A 27,959-nucleotide genomic window follows, 5' to 3' on the forward strand; every position below is an offset into this window, starting at 1 on the left:
TGTAGTCCTTAATTTTAATTTTTTTTATTTTCAAAATTCAAATGTGTTAGTATGACTGTATTCTTGATAACCACTTTAAATTGAATTTAAACATACCAGTATGTTCCGAGTTAAAAAAATTCAAAATCTCTTTGGAATACTAATTTCATATTTATAGATTACTTAAAAAGTATTTTCTGGTAAAAAAAATCAACCTATTTCCCTGAATTGTTTCAAGACAGTTGATGATGTAAAGTTTAATATAAAATATTTAGTCACAAAATAGTATTGCTTTTGTATGCACATTGTGGCAAGATTAATTTGCTCTTTTTCAATAAAAACTATACCATCTCCCATAAAATTCTAAACACATTAGGAAATGTGATGTAGAACAGAATTACACATATGAAACAGGTACCAGCACAACAGTGAGATTATATTACATCAAAAAATTTTAATGGTCCCAAATATATACTCAACAACCAAGCATACACTCGGGGCAAAATAAAAATAAAATTATGACATAAAAGTGACATCTAGAATTCCATTCAATCTTTTAATTAAGGGACAGATATATCCCTTATCTCCAAACAAAAATCTGCAGTTTAAAGGGCAATAGGGAACAGATTAAAAAAAGAGGAAACATTTTGAGCCCTCCCCGAAAAGTTTTTTTTTTTTTTTAAATCTGTTGAAGTTTGACTAAAATGTTCAGAATGTGTGGTTTTAAAGGCAGGTCTCTTTATATAAAGAAACTGCTGGCATTCTTAGTTAATGAAGAATTATGGCAGAAAAGCCTTTTCTTCAAAATCGCATACATGGTCCAAGAAATCATAATCTGATTGTAACAACTGAACAGCCAATCCAGAATTCCACCATCAAAACTCCTGCCCTGTTGGCGTTGTATTTTCCATTTCCTTCCCTGAGAAAAGGGCAATGTGTGGTCCAAGCTGGAGAGGTCAAAGGCATGTTTTTCCATAAAGCGTAGTATTTCCTCTTCTTCTGCTCTGCCAAATTGGCACTGATTAGCAGAAATCTGTATTAAAAGTTGATCTGTGTTATACACAGTAATTCATTAGAGTTTATTATTTTTATAATATGGACTTCCCACTCTGGAAACCCGGAAACCTAGTTTATATCATAATCCATACTGGTCTTCAGACTTGTCATTATGAAGACTCTAATTTTGTTTTTTGTGTCAAAGGTAGAGTTTCTTCATCCTCTTCCTCATCGTCATCAGGATAGTCTACGAGCCCAACTAGTCCTCTCTGAAAAAATTAAAAACCATTTGTAAATTGAACTGAATTTCATTCATAAATTTAATTTACCAGTTAAATGAACTGTTTCATGTAGAACTATAATACCTTGATAAACTTGTAAAACACAATGCTTACAATATTTCATTACAATATTTATATTTAAATTATAGTATTTACAATATTTAAAGTTAACAGTATTTAAATTAGACATTACAAATACACTGAACCACCATACAATAATATTATTGCAGGAACTCGGTAAATGGCTTTATCATTATTACGACTAAGAAATGTTTAGGTGATTTGTAAAGAATTAAGGTGCCTGAAATTTAAAGATTATGAATTGTTACCCTAGCACATGTTCTGTCTAATCTGAGTTTATCCACATCTTAAAACATACAATGATGTCTCTTTAGCACTCAGGTAAGGCAAACGTGGAATATTTATTTCTTAGGTTTTTGTCTTGCCTTTATTACTAAATGAATGCTATTCACAACATGTCCTAAAACCTGACTATGACAAATATATACAGTTTTTTACATCGTCCAACTTTATTGTATCTAGTACTTCAGGAAACAGCCAGCTCATTATGATTTTCTAGAGGTTCAAGAGGGCAGAGGCTTGCTGGATCTCAAGGGAAAAGGCATTCCCCAGGGTAGGGAACCTGTGGAAAAAGTGAGATTCCTAAGTCTCACAAGATGGCAACATTCAAGGGAAGAAATGTGGAGTATATCTATCCAATCTGATTGGATGGCAGATACATTTAAATGAAACTGTTAGTCCCCAAGAACAAATGTACATGCCCAAACCAATGGAGACATACAGTCCAAACTACAAAATAAGCCAATGTATCTTGAGAGAATGGAGGTCACTCCAGATCTATTGAATGGAATGGAAAATTTACATTGACCCTTACTTTTATGAAAGAGTTTTGTAACTTCAACTGGAAAATTACATTGCTCATGCTGAACCGCAAATAAGATTGATTCAACCAAAAGGTTAAGACTGCTGTCAGGAAACCAATTTTCCACCAAAGCAGCTAATGATTGATCTATTGATATGAATTGTCTGAAATGTTTTGTCAAATATTTGATATGAAAGGTACATTTGAATTCCCCATCCACAGATGCAAGCTTATTATTGCATTTGTCACATCCCTGAAAAGATTTAATAGCTATAGACCCATTGGGAAAGCTAATGATTTTCAATTTTATTTTACGTCCCCCAATAAAAATTCATCATTCTTTAAGTGCTTTATTGTAAATCAGGATATATGGGAAAGCCAAAGCAAAGGTGAAGCAATTTATCTCAAGAGAAATATAGAACAGTCTCAACATCTCTGATAATTTGGAGATTGAAAAAGAACTGAGGGGAGAAGATAAATTGGAGGGCAGTTTTCACCTAGCATCCTCAGGTAAAATCCTCTATAGTGAATCCTCTAAAAGTATGCATTTTAACCATCAAGTTGAGAAACTCAAGAGAGCCCTGACCCCAATCTCTTAATCATTACTAGATTAATTTCTATCAATTATTCCAGCGGTCCCCAATCTTTCTGGCTTGGTGGACTGGTGGTGGCAGTGGAGCAGGTGATAAGTATAATCTTTATTGTCATTGTACTTAAATACAACAAAATTGGTTGGGATGGGAGAGAGGATGGTTTCACGCACACATGTGCCACTTAGCAGCTTCACGCTTATGTGCTCACCTACTATTTCTGCAGCCTAGTTCTGAATAGGCTGCAGCCCATCACTGGGTCATGGATCGGGGGGTTGGGGACCCCTGAATTATTCTTTATATTTCCGATGTGGATAATAAAATACAATAGAGGGGAACTAGATACAAACAATAATTATTTTAAAGCAGTTAATTATTAAGCAGATACAAAACTAGAGAAAGAAACACAAACTCTATTCAACCAAATGGCAATTCTATTTGTACAACAGGATTGATTGAATAATATGGAAAATATAATGAGGCGCGATCAGACTAAAGGGAAAAAAGTACCTTTGTAGTTATAGCTGCCATCTGAGATGTGCTTTTAGAAACTGATCCTGGAGATCCTGGTGACCCAGGAGATCCTGGAGATCCAGGAGACCCAGGCAAATTACTTGCTGATGATTGGCTGGTGAGGTTAGTCTTTGTACCACTTGAGAAGGAAAGTTTAAAACTTGGACTCTGGCGACCAGAAATGTTAGTTTTCAGAAGGACCTCCTTTTCTTCACTTTCTTTAACTAGAATGTAAAACAAACACTGCTGAAACAAGTTGGACTATTAAACAAATAGGATAAAGATATTACTGGAGTACCTTTGCTTATTTCAATGACATTTTATCACCATCTTTCCTCCAAATGGAAAGGACATTAGTTGTTACCTATACCTATGCATTACTACATACATTTTTCCAAAGCTCTTTAAATCTGTGAATTTCAACTGACTAAATTTTACTTCTAGTGTAAAGTTTCAATTATTCTTTTACCTGCTTTATAAACTGCTGCTGACTACTGATATGTTTTGCATTACTTTCATTTATTACAAATTTATATTGTATTCATTGTTGAAAGTGATTCACAGAAGAATTGCTGAATAGATAACATAATTATTCTGTCTATAGATAGATACCTATTTATCTATTATATTGATAACTTCAATATCTATTTATTATCCAAAAACAGTCAGGTAAATTTAATTCAGACAGACGTTTCTTGCTAACTTGTTTTTATGATTGAAGAGTGTTATAACCAGATCTAAAAATAATAGCAAATCCAAGTTGGCATTAAAGGTAAAGGTTCCCCTTGCATATATGTGCTAGTCGTTCCCGACTCTAGGGGGCAGTGCTCATCTCCGTTTCAAAGCCAAAGAGCTAGTGCTGTCCAATGATGTCTCTGTAGTCATGTGGCCAGCATCACTAGATGCCAAAGGTGCACGGAACGCTGTTACTTTCCCCCAAAGGTGGTTCCTATTTTTTCTACTTGCATTTTTACATGCTTTCAAATTGGTAGGTTGGCAGAAGCTGGGACAAGTAACGGGAGCTCACTCCATTACACGGTGCTAGGGATTCAAACCGCCGACCTTTCTGATTGACAAGCTCAGTGTCTTAGCACTGAGCCCTTAAGTTGGCATTAGATTACAACTAATAGTATAACAGAATAGCAGCATTGGAAGGGTCCTTGGAGATCTGCTAACCCAATCCCCTGCTTAAGCAGGAAACCTTATACCATTTCAGACCATGTCCAATCTCTTAAAAATCTCCAGTGATGGAGGACTCTTTCTGGAGGCAAGTCATTGCACTGATTAATTGTTCTAACTGTCAAGAAATTTCTTCTTACTTCTAGGTTGGTTCTCTCCTTGATTAGTTTCCATCCATTGCTTCTTTTCCTGCCTTCAGGTGTGGCAGCTCCTTAGATATTGGAAAATTGCTATCATGTCACCCACCTTTTCATTAAACTAGACATATCCAATTTGTGCAACATTCTTCATATGTTTTAGCCTCCAATCTCCTAACCTTCTTTATTGTTTTTCTCTGCACTTTTTCTAGATCCTCAGCATCTTTTTTATATTGTGACGAACAAAACTGGATGCAGTATTCCAAATGCGATCTTATCAAGACATTATAAAGTGGTATTAACACTTCACATGATCTTGATTCTATCCCTCTGTTAATAATATGTTGTAATCACAACAAAGGGCAACAGAGGAAAAGCAGGGGGTGACCCATGTTAGAAAGATAACCCCAATAATTAATTGGTTGCTTTTGAAATGTGGTGTTGGAGGAGATCCTCAAGAGTCCCTTGGACTGCAAGGAGATCAAATCAGTCATCCTAAAGGAAACCAACCCTGACTATTCTTTGGAAGGACTGATACTGAAGCTGAAATACCTGGACCACCAAATGAGAAGAGAGGACTCAATGGAAAAGACCATATTTTTGGGAAAGATTGAAGGCAAAAGAAGAAAGGGACAACAGAGGACTAGATGGTTAGATAGTGTCATTGAAGCAATGAACAAATTCCAAGAGACGGTGGTGGACAAGGGAGCCTGGCATGCTATGCTCCATGAAGCCGTGAAGAATTGGACACAACTTAGGAACTGAACAATGGAAGTTAATTGTTGCTGGCTAGGGAATTCTGTGAATTGAAGTCCACACATCCTCAAATTATAAAGTTTGAAAAGCACTTATCTGGAACATAACATTACTCAAATTACTTACATTTTTTTCTTTCCATAAATTTACTTATAGGATCCATAATATCTTCATCGTTTTTACTTTTATCAGCAGGTGGCACCACTACCTCTCCATCTTCCATATCATCTTCATCAGTGTTAAACCACATTTCTTCTTCATCCTCCAGGGTCCTTGCATCCCTTCTGTATCTATGGTTTCTTAAGATGGATCGCATGCTATAAAAGGATGATTTTTTAATGAGTTTATAATATTCGTACACTGTTAAGAATAGAATCATACTGAATCCTAATTCTCTAATATTTCTAGAACACACTTAATCAACTACTTTAATACATTTTCCCAATAAACTAACTCTAGATTGCAGCCATTAATGAAAAAGAGAAGATGCTTGTGTGTTGACCTAGTTACTTAGCCACTGTGCAAACATATGGTTGACATAAATCAATTTCTGGCAGCCTCGAGGAAGTATCTACTACTCAAAGTCAGACTGGAAATTCAGAGGTATTCTTAAAAAGACATTTTTTCATGCAACTTAAATCAGCGAAGAGATTGTGCTTAAATTTCATCAATTTTTCACTTTTTCAGAGATTTCTACTAAATTATCTACATTAATTGGATAATTGAAGAGGATCTGCCAAGTGAGTGGTATATATACAAATTATGCTTGTAATATGCATTTAGTACCTATAGCACCATATTGGTAGTAAATTATATAATAGTTGTCAGGACCATCTGTTTTTGGCAATGAATAATGTGAATTTATGCTGCAAAATTTATATATACATTTGTTCAATGGATATGTTTATTTTCTGTACAAGTTTTTTTAAAAACTTAAAACATATCTCCAAAATCATCTGTTACACCACTCTCATTCTTGCTGTTTCAAAATAACAATCATTCAACTACCCTAGAAAAGACATTTCAATAACCGGGCTATGAATCCTGTTCTATTTTTCAGTAAATTTTCAATAGGCAAAAATCTAATAATAATTTCAGAATGCACTAACCTGTCAAGTTTGGGATTATCTTGTCTTTCCCTTTGTTGCTCATAACGTAATTTCAAACCTTTGAAAGTCTGTACATAATCTACATCTTCTAGTGCCTTCCAATAATTCTCAATTACATGAGCTGTTAAGGATTTTATGTCTTCCTGGAAAACAAAGTTATTTTAATCCATTTAAAACATTAACAACTATACAATTTCCTCAAAAACATATAATAGAGCATAGCAGATCTGTTAATAAGTCAGGTAGTCTTTCTTGCACATCACTGATAAGCTAAACATAATTATCACTGCAAAAAACATCTGGTGTACTGCACTGAAGTGCAATAGTTGTAAACTGTCCATCTACCTTAGTATGTTTTTACTTTGTCATTTAATCTTATTTTGCCATTCTTTCAAGCAGTACAAACTGAATTAAAAAAAAAAAAAACTAAATTATTTGAAAGAATCCGTCATGCTACATTTGGATGTCATAGCAACATAAAGTCAAATAAACCAGTGCTTATTTGTGGAGGCAGAAAGGAACCTATGGCCCCAATTCATGGTAATAACATGGTAGACTAAAGAATGTCCATCAAAATTTTATAAAACTGTTCATTTTATTTTTGCTCAAAACATCTAGGCTTCAATCATTTCTAACACAAGTTATAATGGTGTTATTAAGCCTTCTGGATCAATTCTGACTTCTGGCGGCTACAAACACAGAACTATAGAGTTTTCTTAGCAACATTTTTATAAGTGGTTTGCCAATATTTTCTGGAATAGTTTTCAACTTTCCATGCTAGGGCTGAGAAATAATGACTGGTCCAAAACCACTCAACTGAAGTTTGTACTAAAGTGAGGGCTAGAACAGAGATCTACCCACTTCTAATTCAGAATCTTTAAGTACTACATCAAACTTGTCCTCCAGAACTGGTAATAAAGTACTTTTCAAAAAAATGTATAAGCCTCTATCTTAAATACCATTATTTCCTAGTATGTCAGTGATGATCAGAAGAGGAGGTACTAGATCAGAATTATCTTCATTCCATTTACATTCCACTTACAGGGTAACTTCCAATTTGGCAAAATTAAAATTCATAGAATTACATGATCTTGTGGTCGTTCCATAAGGAAATAAAATAAAATATACTTTTCAAAGATTTCAGTACTTTTACAATAATGTGAGGTTTAATTTAGAAAATAATTCAAAAAATATTAGGGCCACCATGTAAAATAAATGCAATTTTTTTCTGCTTAAGGCTATGTGTGTAGAAGAACACATTGACAAATACTAGCTGGAATTTTTTGAGAGCAGCATCCAACACAGGTCTCTTGAAGTCGAACACATTATTTTTCTTTAAAGATCAGGAATGGTGACTTCCTTTTGTATAGTCAAACGAAGTTCTTTATCTTCTATAATCCTGATCTAATGTTATTGAACCCTATTTTGTGGCAAAAGATTAATCACAATCTTTTGATTCATGTAAATTGTAGATTTCCATTTTTACATTTTTGTGTATTTCTGAGCTTCTGTCTTTATAACAATGATTAATGGACATTTTTCCTTAAGTCTTACTTCTAGGAAAAAGTGATTGTGAATGTTTTCCTCAAAGAATCCATATAAAGTCTCACAATATTATGGGAACAGTCATTATTCCTAATCTCCAATATTTATGACTTTATGAACTTCTCCCTCCATGTGAATATATGCAAGTCAACTTCAACTAATTCCCAAGTATCGACATTAGTTCCTCTCTAAAAAGAAATACTCACCACTCTAATAAATTCAAACATTTCTATAATAGCAGAATTCATTAGATTATAGCGGGATCCATTGCTGAGAAATGCTTTGACCACTGGTTCAAACAAAAAACTTTTCATTATATAGCGATTGTAAAATTCATCCTTCAATCCAATTATTTTTCTTTTAAAACGTAGGGCACCTAGTAGAGAAAATACATATTTTCAATAGTGAAAACAGCTATTTTCATTCGTCTTGTACAAAAATAGTCCTAGGATTATAGATCATAGACAGGTTAACACTGTACCTGCAGGCAACTTTCTACATATTCACATTATTTTCTAAAAATGTTGTGTAGAGCCTCATTTATTGTGTCTAGTAAACGTATGTTTTACAACTGGCCATGCTACACTTCCAGGTAAAATGACAATACTGATGAATAAAAACTGCCCACTCTTTGGTCAAGATGTTTGTGATTATTCTTGTTTTGTAGAATGTATTGTCAAAAGGTATTACTGTATATAACAGACATGTAATATTGTGTAAATGAATTTCTAGTTGTGCAATGAGAAGTTCTCTATGTCCTTCTATCTGTAGCTCCTATGCTCTGCCAAATTCTACACTGAAACATCATCCAACTCTGCAAAGTGGAGCTACATGAAGGGAAGAGTGAATTATTTTTTTGTTTTAAAGAAGCTATTCTATCTGTAGATAGGGGGCCTTTTCTTAACATAGCAACATTATAGCAAAAAGCAAAGAAGCAAACTCAGTTGACACTGGAAATATACTAGCAGCAGCAAACATACACAGAACAAGGACAAGCAGTCTTGGGCCTGTCCAGCAACTTCCTATCAGTCTGATCTCTATGGTCAATAGTAGAAATCTGCAAATTATATCCCAAAGCATCTCAATATCAGATTCCCTATCCTTTATATCACTCATAACAATATTAAGGTATTATATATATATAAAATACTTATAGCTAGAAATTAGGGAGAAAAAATAAGGCTGTGCAGCACTTTGGATTCAGTCCTCCAAAAAGTGTTTAAGACTGTATGAATACAGTTGGCTACAACATCTGTTCCCAGGATGGGAAAAAGTATGCGTGCTCCAAGGTTCTGCTGGCAGGTACTACATATTTGTACTCAGGAGTATCTTTAGAGATGAATTTCAAAGTACTACACAGTGCTATTAAAAACAACACAAATTATGTTTTATTTCATGTTTTCTGTTTTCATTCAAAATAACAGCAAATGAAACATCTAAAAAGACTGTGAATACATAAAGCCAGAGGCCTACACTACATCGTACTTACATAGTGCCAAGAATGCATGCTTTGAGGCCATTAGAACTAGTACTCTTCGAGAATATCCTTGTTAATTATGTAGTTCTTTATATGGTATGTATGATGTTCTACACAGAAAGTTAATAACTCTAATATCAAGGCCAATAACTGGGCAGTCTGAAAGTCATCTAAAAGCAAAACAAATAATGTATTTGCTGATACATTTCCATTATTTTCAACAGATGTCCTTTTATAGCTCACAATTATTACCTGAAAAAGCTAACCATAAACATAAAACAAGCTATATTGTACCACTTAATTTTTCTCTCAATTGTTAGGCATGTAAAGAAAATACTTTATAGAATTTAATACCATTAAAAAGGGAGGAAAGCATAAGCTTTTTTTCCTCACCACTATTTCTGAAGTTATTTTACTTGCAGAAGTGTCTTTAGAATAAAGTTAAGATATAAATAAAGAGCTAAATAAACTTCACATATCTATAAGCAAAAAATCTGGGCTTGAGTGAAATACATTCAAGCGAGCTGTAACATCAAATAACTTTAAAATGGAAACACATTAGGATGGACAGGTCTATGACCCAAAACCTAATAGGAATGTAATAGAGTATGATACCACAATAATCCTTATATGTTTCTTATATGCATCATCATGTTAATTTTATGGTTCAGAAACAACACTGGGAAAAAACCCTGAAGGCTCACCTTTGCTAGGCTTTCCTCGTAGTATTGGCCAGTAATGGTGCAGTGAGAACATGCATACAGTGTTTATAAAGAATCCCAGGAATTCTGTCTTTCTGTTTTCTATAGAACAAAAAGAAACCAATTGCTACTTAATGCATTCTAATCCTTTAATGTTTTAACAGAAAAAAATAATGTAAGAATTTATTTTTGTGCTTACATTTGCAGTAGCTAGCATGTTTTCTGGATCCACCAAAGTACGTAATAGGCCCATACATTGGACTGCTCCTCCAAGGTCTGGATCTGTATCACAAATCATGTGTTCTATGATGAGGTTAATGAGCAAGATATCCTAATTAAAAATATAAAACACCGAAAACATTAAGCATTACTAAAAGATGAAATATACCAAAAAGCAATTCCAGTTAAGAGGTCTGAACTTGTGAATCAAATGGAACTGTGTTTCTATATCAGCATCCACTAATTCAATACTTTTTCAAAAAAGTAATGTGTTCCAAGGTAGCTATTTTATATTATAAACAATATTTTAAGGAGCATCCACAAAGAGAGACAAGAAGATCCCAATAAGAGTTATACTTTTTTTTATTACTTGATCTCTGAAGGCAGCAAAAATATTTATGTAATGTCATTGGCCAATGATCACAGATACTTATGTTGACTGCACAATTTGACAGGTAATATATTTATAATAGGAAATAGGCAGCAAGGGATGGAAATACTTGATGTAGACAAAGTAACACATTTTTGAAAAAGAAGCATTTATCTTCCATCCCCTCAAGAAGCCATCAGTAAATTCGTTATTTTAGACAATTATATAGTCTTGTGTGCAAATTTTTCTTTTCAATTATATTGTTAAGATGATCAAAAGAGAATCCTGGACAAAGCCTTAGTAAGACTGCACCTAGAATACTGCATCCAGTTTTGGTCACCACACTATAAAAAGATGTTGAGACTCTAAAAAGAATGTGCAAAAGAGAAACCAATATGATTAGGCGACTGGAGGCTGAAACATACGGTGCAGGAGCTGGGCATGGCTAGTCCAGTGAAGAGAAGCACCAGGGAGACATGATAGAAGTGTTCCAATATTTGAGGGCTGCCACAGAGAGGAGGGGGTCAATCTAGTTTCCAAAGCACCTGAAGGCCAGACAAGGAATAATGGATGGAAACTGAACAAGGAGAGATTCAACCTGGAAATAAGGAGGAACTTTCTGACAGTGACAACTAACCAATGGAACAGCTTGCCTTCAGAAGTAATAGGAGCTTCATCACTGAAAGCTTTCAAGAGGAGGTTGGACTGCCATCTGTCAGAAATGGTGTAGAGTCTCCTGCTTGGGCAGGGGAGGGGTTGGGCTACAAGGTCCCTTCCAACTCTTGTTAATCTGTTGAATTCCACAGATGCTAAAAAGGTATTTATGACCTGGTTTCAAAGTTCTGACAGTTGTCCCGCCCACAAGGTTCTGTGATCACTTGTGGATTGCCCCATAGTCACATAATCATGATTTACATCATTTTTTGCAGAAACAAGTATTTACTACTGGCTTCCATCAAAAACCAGCCAATTATTGACAGTTGCTTTGCTTAATGACCGTGAGTTACTTAATGAATTAAGGTGATTCGTTAACGGGCACTACAAAACTGTTATAAAATTGGGTCAGTCACAAGATGACTCACTTAATGACTGTCACAACTTACAACTGTAATTCAGGATCAATTGCAGCTGTAAGTTGAGGACTACCTATATTTCTTTTAGTAATATGGAGGAGAAAAAAATTTAATAGCCCAATTGTTGCTCACAAGATTACAATATGATTAGCATTAGAGTTAATAAGTAGAATACTCAAATAATAATTTAAAGGAATTGATTTGCAAATACTAGCTACCATAAGGAAATGTCATTTGTAACAATAATAGTGCTGATAAATAAGTAATACTGAACCACAGTTGCAGACCTGGGAGAAAACAAAGAAATATGTGCTAAGAAAATAAATTTGGGAGATGGTTGTATGTTCCCCAAATTAAATTCTAAACGTAAACTCATTTGCAAGAAGTTAGTGACAGATTATTCAGATGAGATATTTTTTCTATGTTTCATCAAATAAATATACTGAATTTTATAATCCAACACATCTCAAGAAGTTGTAATATAGTTTTACTGTATGTTATGCAAAACTGAGAGCCACAAATTTATATAACTGTTAGCCACTTGTAAAGTTATATAAAAGTAACTCAATTAACAGTTCTGAAACAAATTTTATTCATATTCCTTATTAATAGATGTATCACCAAAGATCATCTACTTACATCATCATTTCTGCTGAGCTTCTTGCATGACAAATTCTCGTACCATAGATGGGTTATATTCAATCTAAATATGAGAATATATCAGTAGCCGCACTACGTACTTGGGCATCATCCATGCCCTGGAAACAAACAAAACAGACTGTGATGGAAAGGCAACACTAACATTTATTTTTCACTGTTTTAATTCATTTCTTTATAATTTCATTTTTTATGTACTGCCTCAATCTTAAAGTATTCTCCATTCTGACAATATTGCAGTTCAAATTTGTTTCTATGGTTTTATATAAGACTGAAACAAAATGTGTTCCTTGACTTAAAACTTCAGTTTTTAGGAAAACTGAAAGGAAAAAGTTTTTTAGGCTTTTCCTCTTTTTTTCTGTTTGCCTGTGTTTTTTGCTCTGTTTCTTTTATTTCTCAGTGGGTCATGATAGGACAGAATATAAATTACATATAGACTGTATTTCCACCCAAAATTAAGTTATTTAGTATTATGGAAGGCTGAAAAAGCTACACAAATTAAGATATCTAGTTTGGAAACTTACTAGTATAACTTCTAGTGCTGGAAGTATGCCCATATTTGACAACGTTTTGAAAAAAGCATCACGGTTTTGAGGTTGTAATGTTTGAGAAAATGCACAAAACTCTTTAAGGAAATTTACCTGAAACACAGGAAAAAGAACCTTATTTATCAATAAAGAGAATACAGCACTGTCTTTTTAATCAATTATAAAAGCATTCCTACCAATTCCTGCCTTTTTCTTCATCTGTAGCTTCATCTGTAAGTTGTGCAAATAAGTCTGTTAAGAATTTTTCATCTTCCTGTAAAATAAAACAGAAAGCACACAAATTATGTTCACAAATTTGAATTAAAACAAAATATCTATAATGAATCTTCCATCATTCCCCTCTAGGAAATAAAGCACCAGGGACAAATCTGATAATTTGAAAGGACAAGTACAGTATATAGATCATTAATATGTGCTCAATTTAAAAATATTGTAAAAAATGAATTTTATTTTGCTCTAAGAATAAATTTCCGCAAATTTTAAAAGTCAAACACAATATTCATGCTACATACACATTTTCTAAGCAAGAGATCACTGAACATCAGAATCTAAGGAATTGAAACAGTACTAAGATTTACCATTCAATCATTGAGAATGTTTAAGAAGTGACCAGGATCAATTGTATTTCAAGACATGTCATTTATGTAATATTACTAAGTTTTTTGCAGAGATATGAATAGAAATTATGTCATGCTAACCAATTCCTCTTCAGTTTATTTATTTTTTTCATGTTCAGAGGATGTCTTAAATATTAATTTTTTAGCAAACAAAATGCTAATTTTTACTGTAATCAAATACCTATTTAAAAATATCCAAAGATAATGGTATTTGAATAGTTAGACCATATTTTAGACCCAATCTCCTAAAACTAAAAATGGACCAGTTTTAAAGAGTAGGAATAACATTTTTTGAATATTAAATTAAAAATATTACTATTTCAGAATGTAAATGGACCATCAAAAGCCAATCTCTAATAAATAAACAAATAAATAAAATTAGAATTTTATATGAATAAGGTTTATTGCTATAAGGAAGACAGTGGTCTTCACTTCTGTTCATCATTTCTGCAAAGATGGTTTATTTTTAATAGTTACATATCATTCCTATTTATATTATTCAAATACCTTCTAATTGCATCCATAGGCATGAAATTCCTATTAATGCTGTAGAAAGTACCTTTAGGTTTTTTGATACCATAGTATCATAAGCCAGGTAAATAAAAATGAGGATTTTAAATAACTAAAACTGATGTTTAAAATGTAAATACTTTCTTTTCTATATTATTAACAAGGGTTCTATCTCAGATATCACAAGGAGTAAACCAAAATATATTCTACAGATGACCAGTATCTGGAGATGGTAGATACCGAACAGATGTCCTTCTACATCCCTCATCAATTCTTATCCTTTCCTCTAAAACACAATGACAGTAGTACAAGGAATACAGGATGTGGAGCACAGATTAGATAATGAAACAGAAGCAACATACAGGCTCAAGAAAAATTATTCTGAATGTCCACTATTGATCATAAAAAGGAATGCCTACCATAGTAATCCTGAAAAAATAGATAGTCCTCAACTTACGACAAGTGAGCCAATATTTCAGCTGCTAAGTGAGAGAGTTATTGAGTTTTACCTCACTTTACGACCGTTCTTGTGAGTTATTAACTAAATCATTGTGGTTAAGTTAGTTACACAGTTGTTGTGAATCTAGCTTCCCCATTGATTTGCTTATCAGAAGGTTGCAAGGGTGACCACATGACTCTGGGACACAGCAACCTTCGTAAATATGAGTCAGTTTCCAAGTATCTGAATTTTGATCACATGACCATGGGGATGCTGCATTGGTTGTGTGAAAAACAGTCATGTCACTTTTTTCAGTATGTTGTAACTTTGAACAGTCAATAAATGAACTGTTGTAAGTCAAGGACTACCGTACAATAGGCAAAACTGGGAAACAAGGTTTCTTTTTAGACTATGAACAATGCAAACATAAATAAGGGTAACTCAGGTGAAATTCCCCGTCCTTTAAAAAAATACTTTACGAAAAACAATTCAGAAATACATTTCATTAATTGAAATTAATTTATTAAACCATTATTTGATTAGTTTTTATTCCATAAACAACATAAACAATCTTTTAATACAATGTAAAACTGCTTACTAATTATGATTCTTCTCTAAACTTGTAAAAACAATATCCTCCAGTCATACTTAATTAAACTGGAAATGAAACTGATTTACCACCTAACGATTTCACTGCTTTGCTTCTGTTTTAGTATTAAATATCATCATCCAATTGTTTTACAGCATTAACATTAATCAGAAAAAAACAAAATAAAAATGTTTCGTAATAGTCATACTTACAAAATAAACACATACCTTATCTTTCAGTAGAAATTAATATATACTAAGGGGTGTCAAATAACAAGAATGTATTTAATTTATCTCAGTAGCAGCTTAATTAAAACTGAGCTTTAATCAGAATAATTCCTATCTTGCAGGTACCAACATATTTATTCACCATATTACCTTACTTTTTAAAATGTCCATTATGTTCTCTACTGTATTACATTACCATTCCACATTTATTCCTATACATTACAGCCCTATTACTTCTTCAAGGTTTTATTCTGACTGACTAGAAATATTTGTAGCATGTTAACTTTTTCTACTTCTAATCCACTAATAATCTCTAATCTTATCCAAAATAGTGACAAAAAGGTAAATAAATCAGTTTATAGGACTCAAAGGAGATTTAGTATTGTATTAGCCCCTCCTTTGCCAGTATTCTTTTCAATTTTTTTAAAAATATAAGACTTGTTTAAATGATTTAACATCGACTTTTTATAAAACTACTTTAAAAAACAAAACAGTAAATACCTTGAATAAAATATACTATATTTTAATAAAGCCTTATAGTCATATCTCAAAGTAACAAAATGCTATGAAAAGGAATGACAATTTTTCACTATGTAGTACAACAGTCAAATTCATATTATCTCCACATAAAGCCTCACAATAGATACTTCTGATTTATCAAACTTTTATAATGTTCTAATCACAAACTTTCTAGCAATTAACAATGTAAATATAAATATGAAAATTGAATAACATGATATCCCTAATAATAAATAACCAAAATCAAACCAAGTGAGCCCATTCCTTTAAACCTGTTACCAGGTTCTCTGGTAACATCCCTAGAATTGATGATGTTACCTAGTCAAGTAATGAAATGTCTGTAAGCAAACCATGCTCAGAGAGCACCAAGAACTCCACAGTTCAACCCTGAGCTATGTATTCTCTTCTATTGGTTCTTTGATACAACTTGTCTTAAGCATTCATAAAATCATTACGTTAATATCTGGTTTAGGGGACTGTTTCTGGGTCTTTGCTTCTCTCACTTCCCCAAAACAAGAAATTCTCAGTAGCTCTAAAAGTTGTATTTCATGTCAATTCTATTTGAAAAGGATAGTCCTCAAAGTACCTGCAAGCAAGTAAGATGAACAAGCCTGATAGTATTCTGCTATCGTCTGCTCTACAGTATTTCAACAAGTAGTAATGCATAGTAGAAATGATCTTTTTGAAGGAAGAAATATTCTGTTCTGAAGTACATATATTGTTGCTACTGGCAGTGACTTTACCCTTTGCTGTTTAGTCAATACTTCCTTTGAATGCTAGGTTATGATGGAACATGGTTCCAGACATATTGTTATGAAAACAAACTTGGCAATTTTAATTAGAAGTGATTCACATTTTCTGGGCCACATCAGCCTTTGGGAAGTGCTACTTTGTATCAATTGAAAGCTCCAGTGGATGCTCTTGATAAAGCACATTGCACTTGCACTCTGCTCTTATAAAGCACATTGCACTCTGAAATAGCTCAGATCTAATCACTCTAGTCCATCCATGACTGGAATATAATAAAGAGGCAATAAAAAGCACTCCTGGTTACTGCTGTCGCCTCTTAGACACCAACAAATAAATCCAAAAGGCCCATAATGGTATTCTTGGGTGTGAAAGAAGAGCAGAGCTATAATGTCAACAGATTTATAATCTGAAACTGTCATTGGATGAATAAGAAGGAATCAGAAGTCTCCCAATTTAGCTTCTGTAACAGAACATCTACGGACAAACCCTAGCAATGTGATATCTAAAGTCAATGTAAAAAGTGTTGTAAAGAGATATTATGGTCAGACTGATCACATACTATCTACAGATCAAGTAGAACCAAGACATTATCATGAAAATGTGCTACCTCTCTCTAGTCAGAATTTAAGGCATCTAAATTAGGGCTGCTACACAGAATAGCAATATCACTTAAGACTTCTATACCGCTTTACAGCCCTCTCTAAGCAGTTTACAGTATCAGCATATTGCCTCCAACTATCTGGGTCCTCATTTTACTGACCTCGGAAGGATGGAAGGCTAAGTCAACCTTGACCCTGGTGAGATTCGAACTGCCAAATTGCATGCAGTCAGCTGGCAGTCAACAGAAAAAGCCTGCAGTACTGCATTCTAACCACTGTGCCACCAGAAGCTGGAATGGGCTTATTCCCTATTGTCCAATTCAGAGGAAAGGATCAGAACCAATGGAATAAAACTACATGGAAACACTTCAGTCTAAACCTCAGAGGGAATTTCCTTTATGAACTGTCTGAAAGACAGTGGAAGAGACTGCCATAAAAAGTATCAATTGTTCTTCAAACATAAGCTGGTTGGCTATGTCAGTAGTATTTTAATGGATACTGCACTAAGCAGAGTATTAAGAGCATAAACATACATTGTCTCCTTCAGCTATATGAATCTATTAATTGTTTATCATTTCCATTCCTGGTAGCAACTTTCAAAAAACCCTGAAGGGAATGGCCAACTTGCCCAACTTGCCAGGGACAACTCACCACAAGGTAATTCAACAAACATAAAAATTAAATTAATTTCAACAGAACAGTGGTCAATAATAACATTAACTCAATCTTAAAATACAAGAGTTACAATAAGTTTGATTATAATGCGATCACCAATAATAAAAGTAACTAAATGAAATGATTAATTCAGCATTGAATTGTCCCAGTGAGTTGTCACATGGTGAGTTATTCCATGACAAGTTGGCCATGGTGACTTGGCCATAGCGAGCTGTCATAGACCATCCTAAATGTCAAATGTACATCTATAAGCCAGTTGCTCAAAGAATCGTATCACTGATAAATCCTTGATTTAAAAACCATATCCTTGAGAAAGTGCAGCTGCTACATTAATTGAACAACCTGCTCATGCATAGATGCTTTCACCTTTTGCTATGGCAAGTGCTAAAAATATCTCTTTGTTTTATAAACAGCTTCTTGCCTTTTTACTTAGAACGGCCCAAAATATATTATATATATATTATATTATATATTAAAAATTATCTATTTGTTTAAGAAAAAATATTTCTATGTAGCATTTTAAGCCTTGCAATTGTCAACAACCTCTGATGTTTTATAGAAAGGCAAAAACATTTCAAATGTTCAGAGATTATCAGAATGTAAAACTGGTCTGTTAAAAAGTATTTTACATTCAAAACAAAATATATAGAAGTGGTTCAAATTCAAAACTATTTTCTTCACCCTATCCATAACACTTATGGCACTTTGTTGTGAAGGATGTGTTGTCAGCATTAAATGCAATATTACTTTTAATAGTAAGGCTGGTGCAAGGACCACCTGTAAATGAAAAAAAACTCAATTAAAAAAATATCCAGACTTACCTGTAACATACCAACTATTTCTACTTTATTAAAAAATATGAATGAATGAAGCGTAGACAACATGTTTTCCTCAAATACTGAAGGAGTAGGTAGAACATATCTTGAATATACTGTACTCTGTATGTCTGGTGTATTTTTGTTTCAGCTCCGGATCAGATATTGGAATAACTTCTTTAAATTTTGCAGTTTTTGTCAGAAATTCCCTGTGTTTCCGTGACTGTGATAAAGAAGGATCATATTCTAGACATCCAATTACATCCATAATACATTCTTCAGAAAACATGACTTCAAAAAGTGCAGTTCTATTCAAGAGGAAGATTCCCTTAATAATTTCATACAAATGATGTAGTCCTTCAGTATTTTCCAAGTCCTCACACACATGAAAAATTTCTAAGAGTTTTTTTATGTAGCCCTCATTTTCAAGTGCTAAAGCAAGTTTTTCACGCCGCAATGGGGAAGGCAGTGAAGATGCCACAAGTTCTGCAATCTCTTCTAATCGATTTAATTCACAGGACGGTAACTCTAGACCTGGAGATGACATATCATCAAAACGTTCCTCTTCAGATTCATCCACAAGATCCTGAGTAATGTCCACGGAAGGGTCTTTTCCCTGAACCTGTTAAAGAGAAAGAAAACTATAAAGTATACCATCTCAGTTGCTAAATGTCTACAAACCTATACAGATGTATTACTGTTATTTTTTAATAGAATTGAGAATTATAGATCTGCATGAATAAACGCAAAATAAAGCACATTAAAACTTAAATACACTACCAATTACCATAGAACGAAGCCATGAATCAAGGAGTTCAATTACATAAAAGGCTATGATATTATAGCTAGCATTTCCAAGGAATATATATGTTAAAAATAAAGATAACAAAATGCTTAAAATAACTTTTTTGATGTAACCACTAATAGTATGTAACACTAACAACTTTCTGTACCTTCACTTTTTCTTAACAGCCTCAGATTATTATGTAGGCATGTACTTTTATATTTTGACTTAAAGTATTTCTAGTTCAACATTCATTTAACTGTTGTAAATTGCCCTGAATTTATCCTAAATCAAGATGGCATATCAATAATTTATAGTTTTCCAGAGGGTGAGAGAGCCTTCTATTACAAATTGATGTTTTCCAGTTTCTTGATCTATACAGGTATTCCACGAGAAATGAAAGGTCACTTAAGGCTGTGGTCCCCCACCTTTCCTAACCTGAAGGGGTGGGATGGGGGGAAGAGGGGATGGTCCCTTTTGAGTGGTAGGCACGTATGCAAGGGTGCAAAACTCCACTTGCTGTGAGCCACTTGGCACTTGAACATCATCCTCCGCCTTTTCTCATCCCCATCCCACCTCACCAGACTCCACAGCACTTGGACCTGCTCCTAATACGCCCATCAGTCATTGTACTTACCTTTTGTAGCTCTCTGCACCCTGTTTTGGGAAAGGAAAGTAGGCGACATGTCCCAGGGCCACACAGCAATGACTTGAAAGCAGACACCATTTTGTTTTGGCTGCTTGTGGACAAGGACAAAATGGTAACCACCAGACAAACTGCTTCATTCTGCAGTTTTAACAAGGTTTGAACAGCACCGAAGAAGTTTCTGCATGCTGCAGAAGGCTTCTTCAGTGCTATGCAGACCTTGTTAAAACAGCAGAAGCAAGCAACTTGTCCCCAGGTCACATGGCAGCAAAACAAACCTGGCTATTTTGTGGCCAGGACAAAATAGCAGCCACTTCCAAAATTGCAACCAGCAGCTGTGCAAAGAAGCAATCCATTCCAGTGCTCTAAAACCCTAGGAGTTCTTCAAAAGTTGAGGAGGAGGGTGTCTGGCCTGGTGGGGTAGGAATCAGTCCTAAGGTCTGGGTAAACTTGGTGGGAGTGGAAAAAAGTCTTTGGAGACCCCAGTGCGGAAGGGAGGGCCAAGGCAGGCGGGCCTGGACCTGTGCTAGGCCTCCAAGGGCCTCCCCAACCTGAATTACATTTAATGACCCATGTTTTCATTTAATGATTCATTGAGGAAAGCAGGGATGGGGTCATTAGGTGAAATGCTTAACTTAATGACAGTTGTAACGTGACCATGATAGGCAGGCTCCATTACAGTTTTTTCTCTAGGACTACTTGCATATGTGAAGCTAAAAATAAGCTCACATTAAAATATAAACATTTGCTCCTGATATCTTAGTACTACTTATTTTGTCACTTAAGAATCTGCTTACACCTTTAGTCTACTTACAACTCCTTTAAATTATTTCCAACTAAAATTCTGAAAACACAGTGTATGAATTTCAAGAGGTGAAACCTTTGGGAAAAATGGAGATGATTATTTAGTATTGTTAATTGCATTAATTATGGCAGATAAACATTCACAGTACAAATCTTACCTGACATATTTTTTCCCATATTTCATCACAACCAGCCTTTTCTTGAAAGCTAAGAGCCAAGTCATAGTTCTCCGCTTCAGACCAGACAATCAGCGTGTCCTTCAAAATTAATAAATACATACATAAGAATTTACTAGAACTGTAGTCAGTCAGGACATGCAAAGCAGAAGTTTTATAGAACTCTGGGTAAAAATACTATACATCTGGTAACACCTCATCAAAGAAGAGGTGCCTTTTTGTGGGCTCAAATGATAATCTTAACCAACATATGCATTTGAGGTAAGAAGGTCAACAAGCTGCTTCAGAAGAGATGCAAATTCAGAACCAGCCTCTTCTTACTTCAAAGTGCATTTATCAGGATTGCACTTCAAATATATTTAAGGACATAAAATATTATCTAAGAGTTACTATAATAATAATTACTTTCCTAGAAACAATGTGCAAAGAAATGGATATGTGTCGCACAATGACAATATCCATACAATGCCTCTGTAGCATGTGAATTACAATTGCTTGGTTCATTTCCTTAAAATTATTTTATATCAATATCATGTTTGATTGCAGCTGATTAATTTTATGATAAAGTATGCTGATTCTGAACATCCATTTTGAAATCATGCTAATTCATCCATTCTTAATGTAACAAGACATCCGTTAATTATTTTAATTTTTGTACTACTTTATACTCCTTGATTTGGGTATTTTATTTTATCAATTCTACCCACATGGCCATAATAGTACAAAATTCCTTGACTTTAGTTTTGTTTCATTCTTCTCATCCACAATTAATTTATCAATTTGACCCATTCTTTATTTTTAGTAGACTATCAAAAGACTGTAATGCTTGCTACATAGTTTTGATAAACTATTTTCAATATCATGCTAGAGGTTCATAGCAGAGATAAAAACATTTTTTTCAATCAACTTGAAATCTATGAATTTGAAATTAATTTGTAAGATTTTCTTTGGTGTTCTATTTTAACTTTAATAAATTGTTGTAATTTTGTTTTATCAACATAAATTCTCCATCTTTATCATCATTATACTTCATAAAGAAGTATATCTTCATTTTTCATTAATTACAAGGAAATAAAACTGAGTAAACTATTACCTGTTGCTTCTGATAGGCAGTATTAGGGTTGATTTTGGACTCCAAAAGTAGAGAACCTAAAGAGTAGGGGGGAAATGCAATATTTATTACAGCAAATTTATTATTTATTAAATATATTTATTATGGCTGCCCAATTCATACATAGGTGATTCCACGAGGCTTACAACATTAAAAAAATCCACCACATAAAACCCCATGAAAAAGTCACCCCACCCCAAGGCAGAGACAACACAATCAAATCAACCACTTGATTGGTTCCATTTCCATTTGTACAGCATATTTTGTGCTTATAAAATAGATTTTAAATGTGCATAGCATTCTACAAAGAATGCTTAAAAATTAAAAGACCTATCTATTAGTAAATAACACATGCCTATTTAAAGAGTAATTTATTAAATATTTATCCTATAGGGAGTTCTCCTATGAACTGACAATGATTAAATCATACAATATTTAAAATTAAAGCAAGAATTAGACTGGATAAGCAGACTTTTCAAGTTATCATTCTGGATGTGTTTTCTTATAAATATTCATTGTGATAAAAACTATCTGAAAAAAATCCAAATGGAAGAATCAACCATCGACACCTTTTCTCAGCTTTTGAAAGGCATAAACAGAAAGTATCATTATTCTATAGAATTAGAAATATAGGCAATCAACGATACAGAGATAAGGTAAGAAAAGCTAGTACAAATTTCCTAAAAACAGCCCCACAGTTAAAATTGTGCTTTTTTAAGCCACATTTATTAATTCAGTCACACTACTGAACACTAATCATTTAAAAATATTAGATGGCAATTATGAACTTTCCAGGTTTGGAAATAATTCCTAAAGATTATTTCCCAGACCACTGAAACTACTGATTTGCGCTCACTGTCTCTGTCAGAAAGAAGCAACATTCTGTATGCAATACAGAATATTTTCTGCTACCATTAGCCATAGTTTTATAATTTATTAAATCAGTGGCTCAAAAGCCCCACCCACGCCCATCTGATATCACCCAGATATGCTGGATGTACAATCATGAAATCTGGGAACTGTAATCTACAGTACCTCCAAGCACCAGATTATACTTGCTTTAATTTATAAACTACACAATTTCAATAGCCTCTGGGTGATCTACAAAACCTGAAAATTATATAAAAACAGATAAAATATATTGATAAGGCTGAATAACAGTTGAAAAATTAGGATGGTAGCAAAGTGAAGAAGTATTTGTGTCAAAAAGACACAAAAAGACAATCTTACTCTTAAAACTGATTCCCAGTGTAACTGACACTGTCAGGGCTATGTTAATATCTCTTTTATAATACAATTGTATAAAGCATTTTGAAAATAACTGAAAATTCTTTAAAAAATAGAAACAACACCGACTTTAATCACATAATAAAGTTTCTTTTAAAGTTGTCATTTCCTCAAAGTTCAACTAGAAGGAAGTTTTGTATTGCTAAAATGTCATAAAGTTAATGGTTAAAATATTAACACTCTCACCAATAATGGTGTGTTTAGTTATAACGGCTACCTTAGAGTACAAAGATAAAGTTCACTGAAATTGACATGGGAAATCAAAACATTTTCACAAAATACTAAAAACATTTATATTATTTATATATTTTAATATAGAAATGGAGCAAGTATTTCAAAATTATTAAAGAAGTATACTTTTCCCACTAAAATCTGCTCCAAATAAGGCCGAAATAAAACTAAACTGAAATTATTATGATGGGTTAGGGTTATATTGTTGTGCAATATTTTAGTGCTTTATAACTTGTCACCAGAAGAAGAGGTGAACTATAACAAAATGTACTTTGACAACAAACCCTAGGCGTCATTTTGCATTGCACTGATTTGTGTGATAAACAATTAACAATAAGTAAAGTATCACAAATTGTTATTCTGAATAGTATGTAGATAAACAACATCTATGTACCATTAAAAAAAGACTCAAAAAACCAAAAGGAAAACAAAAGCCAAAACACTGCCTTGCCAGCAATCAACCCCCCCCCATGAATAGAGGTAACACCAAGATTAACTTTAGAGCAACAATTAAGAAGCAAACAATACTCCAATCAAGAAGTTACCAACTCAGACAACCTAACAGAAACAACAGCTTAATTAAGGACTCACCAAGAACACTCCCACCAACACTCACAGAGTTAGTCACTAGAATATAAAAAGAGAGCAAACTCCACTCCATTCTAGCACATTACCTAGTTTGAAAACAACCAACCTTAGAGAGCACCAAAGACTCCACACGTCATTATTTTATCATTATATCAGCCCTATATCTGATGTTAAATTCTATGCCACTGAAACATGCTGGACTTTTCTAATCATGAGTGGGGCTATTTGAGTAGGTCTTTGTGACTTGCCACAAAGATGCTGTTTAGGTGAAGAGGACACAGGTTTTCTATCCATATGGTTACTTTGTACACAACAGAATAATAAGGAATGATAACAATGGTTCATGTTTACATCCAGGCAAAAAAAAAGACACCCATTATTTAAACATTAAAGGACTGTCTCAAAATATTTTAAAAGGTTTCAATATATCCTATCTGATACTCTTTTTTAACAATAACATTAAAGTGTGCTCCTTAATGGTAATGATTAAAATGACTGCCTAAACTCAATGTATGAATACCCATAGAATAAAAATCACGAAATGTGTTCAAATTACTCATAATAAAAAGACTATCATAGAATCATAAGGCTAGAAGGGACCTTGGAGTCTTCTAGTTCAATTCTCTGCTAGAGAAGAAAGCTTAATAAAGCTTTATTTACTTAATCCACAGTAATTTCCTATAGACCTGTCACAAAACTGTAGTATCTGGTCCAAAGGTGCTTTTCAAGAGGCAACTGGACTTCTAGAAAGTCCAGGTGCCTCTTAAAAAGCACCTTTGGGACAACCATGATCTGGATTACTGATAATCTCCATAGACATACAATGTCTAGAGTTCAATTTGTTCCTCAACTACCAATCCCACCTCCCAAGGATATATATTATTCAAAGTATAATCTTGTTATGATGAAAGGATCATATAAGGGACCATATGAGGGTTGGCTAGAGGAAGGTCAAATACATCTTGCCATCCAAAATGTCACATGGTCTATATTCTGTTTGGTGGGCAATACTGATCTATTTACAATCAGTATTTACAATGCCAGGTACAGCACAGAAATACATTATTATACTAATACACCCAAATGAGAGATTTCACATTTTTAGTATAATAAACATAAGATACATTTCTGATAATCTGTTGCAACCTTCTAAGTTATTTTATATTCTGAGATTTTTTGAGTATTTGGTTAAAATTATGACCATGTCACTGTGTTTTAATTCAAATCTAAGCAAATACATCTCTTAATTAAAATCAGACTGGAATATTTTATGCACATATTAAAAACACGTTTCACTGAAGTGAATGTGACTTACTGTTAATTAATAACATACTGAAACTGGTGGCAAATTGATTCCAGTTTTATTTTTGCCCTATCTATTAGCTTCATTCATGCTTGCTTTTAGAAGAAAAACCTTCAAACTTGTTATGTGAAATTTTTCACCTATATGATTAAAAACACAAGAATGACATGGCCAAATAGCCAGGAGTACTAATACATTGAGACAAGATGGGATTTTAAATTTCATTGGTAATAATTAAAATACATAGGATATATTGAAACCTTTAAAATTCACTTGTTTCACAAAAAGATTTTAAATGAAAATAGAGACATGCTCCAAAACTGACAACTTTGGAAACAGTGTTTAATTTTTTTTTTAACATGCTCAAATTATGGATTCCATTTAGTCGAAGAAGGGAGGTTAATGGATAGGGTTTGCTTTTATTAAAAAAAAACGAATTAAAAATTTCTACAGGATATGGAAAACATGACAAAGTATTTTAAATAGTCTACAAAGTTTCTAAGCTAATACAGTATAAAGATCTGGAGACATTTTGTTAAATATTTGGCCATACAGTATTTTAATGGTTAAACAAGAATACTATAAGCTTAAACAATTAGGTTATTTAGGTATCATAGGAAAAGTTTTCAATGTTTAGGAAAAGTTTAATGAATACTTTAAATAATTAACACTATCCATAGTCTACCATCTAGAAGTATTTAAAGCTACATACTTTGATGACTGTTATGCAACTTACATGAACACAGATGAAAATTGTCTTTTGTTAAAGCTATCATATAGAAAATAGCCCTTACCTGATTCTCATCCAATTTAAGCAATACAAAAATGCATTGCCCCACATCTAATTATAAGAATGTGCCAGAGTTCATTAATACAAGGATTAATATATTTGATGCAGACTTGTTCAGCTATACTTACCATCACTTTCTGCCCTGACAAGCAGGGACATGCCCTTCAGCCTTTCCACATAGCCAGAGGACACATGTCCAGTGCCCCGATCATCCCATTGTCTATCTTCATTTAATGTATAAACCTTCACTCTCCTCCGAGTATCGGTCATTCTGCCTTTTCCAAACCACAAGGGTCTGTGATAGTCTACCAAGAAGAGCTGTGATGGGGGGGCTTTGCCCCCCTCAATGAAGGGGAGCAGAAAAGGGAGCAAGAGTCCCACACGATACCCCAAACAGATCTTTTATCGGGACTGTTAAAATAACTGCCTCATCACCCCAAAGGGGGGGGGGCAACTTAAAATAGAAGGCAACGCTACCAAGGGAGCATAGAACTTTTTGCTGTCAAAATGGTAGTTTTGTAAAAAGAAGGGGGGAAAAACAGGAAATAAAAAACGCCAAGATTTCAAAGAGAAGGAACAGAAGAAAACACTAGGAAAAAACGAAGAGGGCGATGAAAATGGAAACAGTTAAAAGAGGAATCTAGGCGATTCAAAGCGGGGGAAAAAACCACTACCACCAAAAACAAATAATTCAGCAGTGCAGACCACTAACGCTGGTTAGGGGGCAGATGAGGTGAACCGAAAAGCAGCAAGTGGAAAACAGGCCCGTGACAGGAAAAGTGGGGAGGACTTAACTGGCCCTGCAAAAAGCCTTCAAAAGGAGAGGTAAAAACGCCACGAGGACGGGGAGGGAAATCCGTGGATATTTCCCGGGCATCCTGAGAAGGGAGCGAACGAAGGCCAGCGGAGGGGAACGGGGAAGCGGGGGGGGGGAGGAAAGGGGGTCAAATCCTCCCCTTAGACCAGGCCTATTGTGCAAGGCGCTGCTAGGCCCGAAGCCCCTTTCCTCGCGCTCCGTTAGCCAGGCGAAGGGACTGAGACGGAACCGCCCCTTCTTTTCCAGGGAAGGCCACGACCTAAAAGGGGGCCACGGGGGGACGCCGCGCTTGCCGAGACCGGGGCGGGGAGAGGAAGAGGCCCGCGTGCGGCGGAACGGCCCGCGGCGTGGGCGCCCGTCTCCTGTGGCGTGATCGTCCCCCCCCCTCACGAGCAGCGATGACTGCACTCTCAACGCGATGCCGCCGCCATGTTCTTCCTGCGCTCGCTCTTCCGGATGCTGCCGGCACTCCCGCCGAGCTCCCTCGTCCCTTTCACGCCGCCGGAGTCCTTCCGTGCACCCGGCAAAGAAGTGGATCGCCTCCGCGGGTGGGGAGGATGGCTGAAGCGGTGGCCGTCCCGTGTCCTTCTGCCCCAGTCTCAGTCACTATGCGGCCGCCATCTTGGTTTCACCTCTCACTGGCGACACGGGGTTTCCCAGCCGAAGGCA

The 27,959-nt window shown here is 34.5% G+C and overlaps 1 protein-coding gene across 1 annotated transcript; it reads right to left on the reverse strand.

The window, feature by feature from the left end:
- PPP4R3A (protein phosphatase 4 regulatory subunit 3A) lies at positions 1 to 27,959 on the reverse strand. The gene is given in 23 exon segments (XM_032233127.1): positions 1 to 1,244; positions 3,240 to 3,466; positions 5,441 to 5,631; positions 6,424 to 6,566; positions 8,175 to 8,344; positions 9,458 to 9,508; positions 9,511 to 9,615; positions 10,150 to 10,163; positions 10,165 to 10,219; positions 10,222 to 10,248; positions 10,342 to 10,477; positions 12,448 to 12,456; positions 12,458 to 12,511; positions 12,513 to 12,566; positions 12,990 to 13,106; positions 13,190 to 13,206; positions 13,209 to 13,266; positions 18,760 to 18,854; positions 18,857 to 18,892; positions 18,895 to 19,375; positions 21,146 to 21,244; positions 22,257 to 22,312; positions 26,602 to 27,959. Coding segments are annotated over 23 exon segments (2,436 nt in total). The 5' UTR covers positions 26,744 to 27,959; the 3' UTR covers positions 1 to 1,145.

Source organism: Thamnophis elegans, chromosome 1 (genome assembly GCF_009769535.1).
Source record: "Thamnophis elegans isolate rThaEle1 chromosome 1, rThaEle1.pri, whole genome shotgun sequence".
NCBI lineage: Eukaryota > Metazoa > Chordata > Lepidosauria > Squamata > Colubridae > Thamnophis > Thamnophis elegans.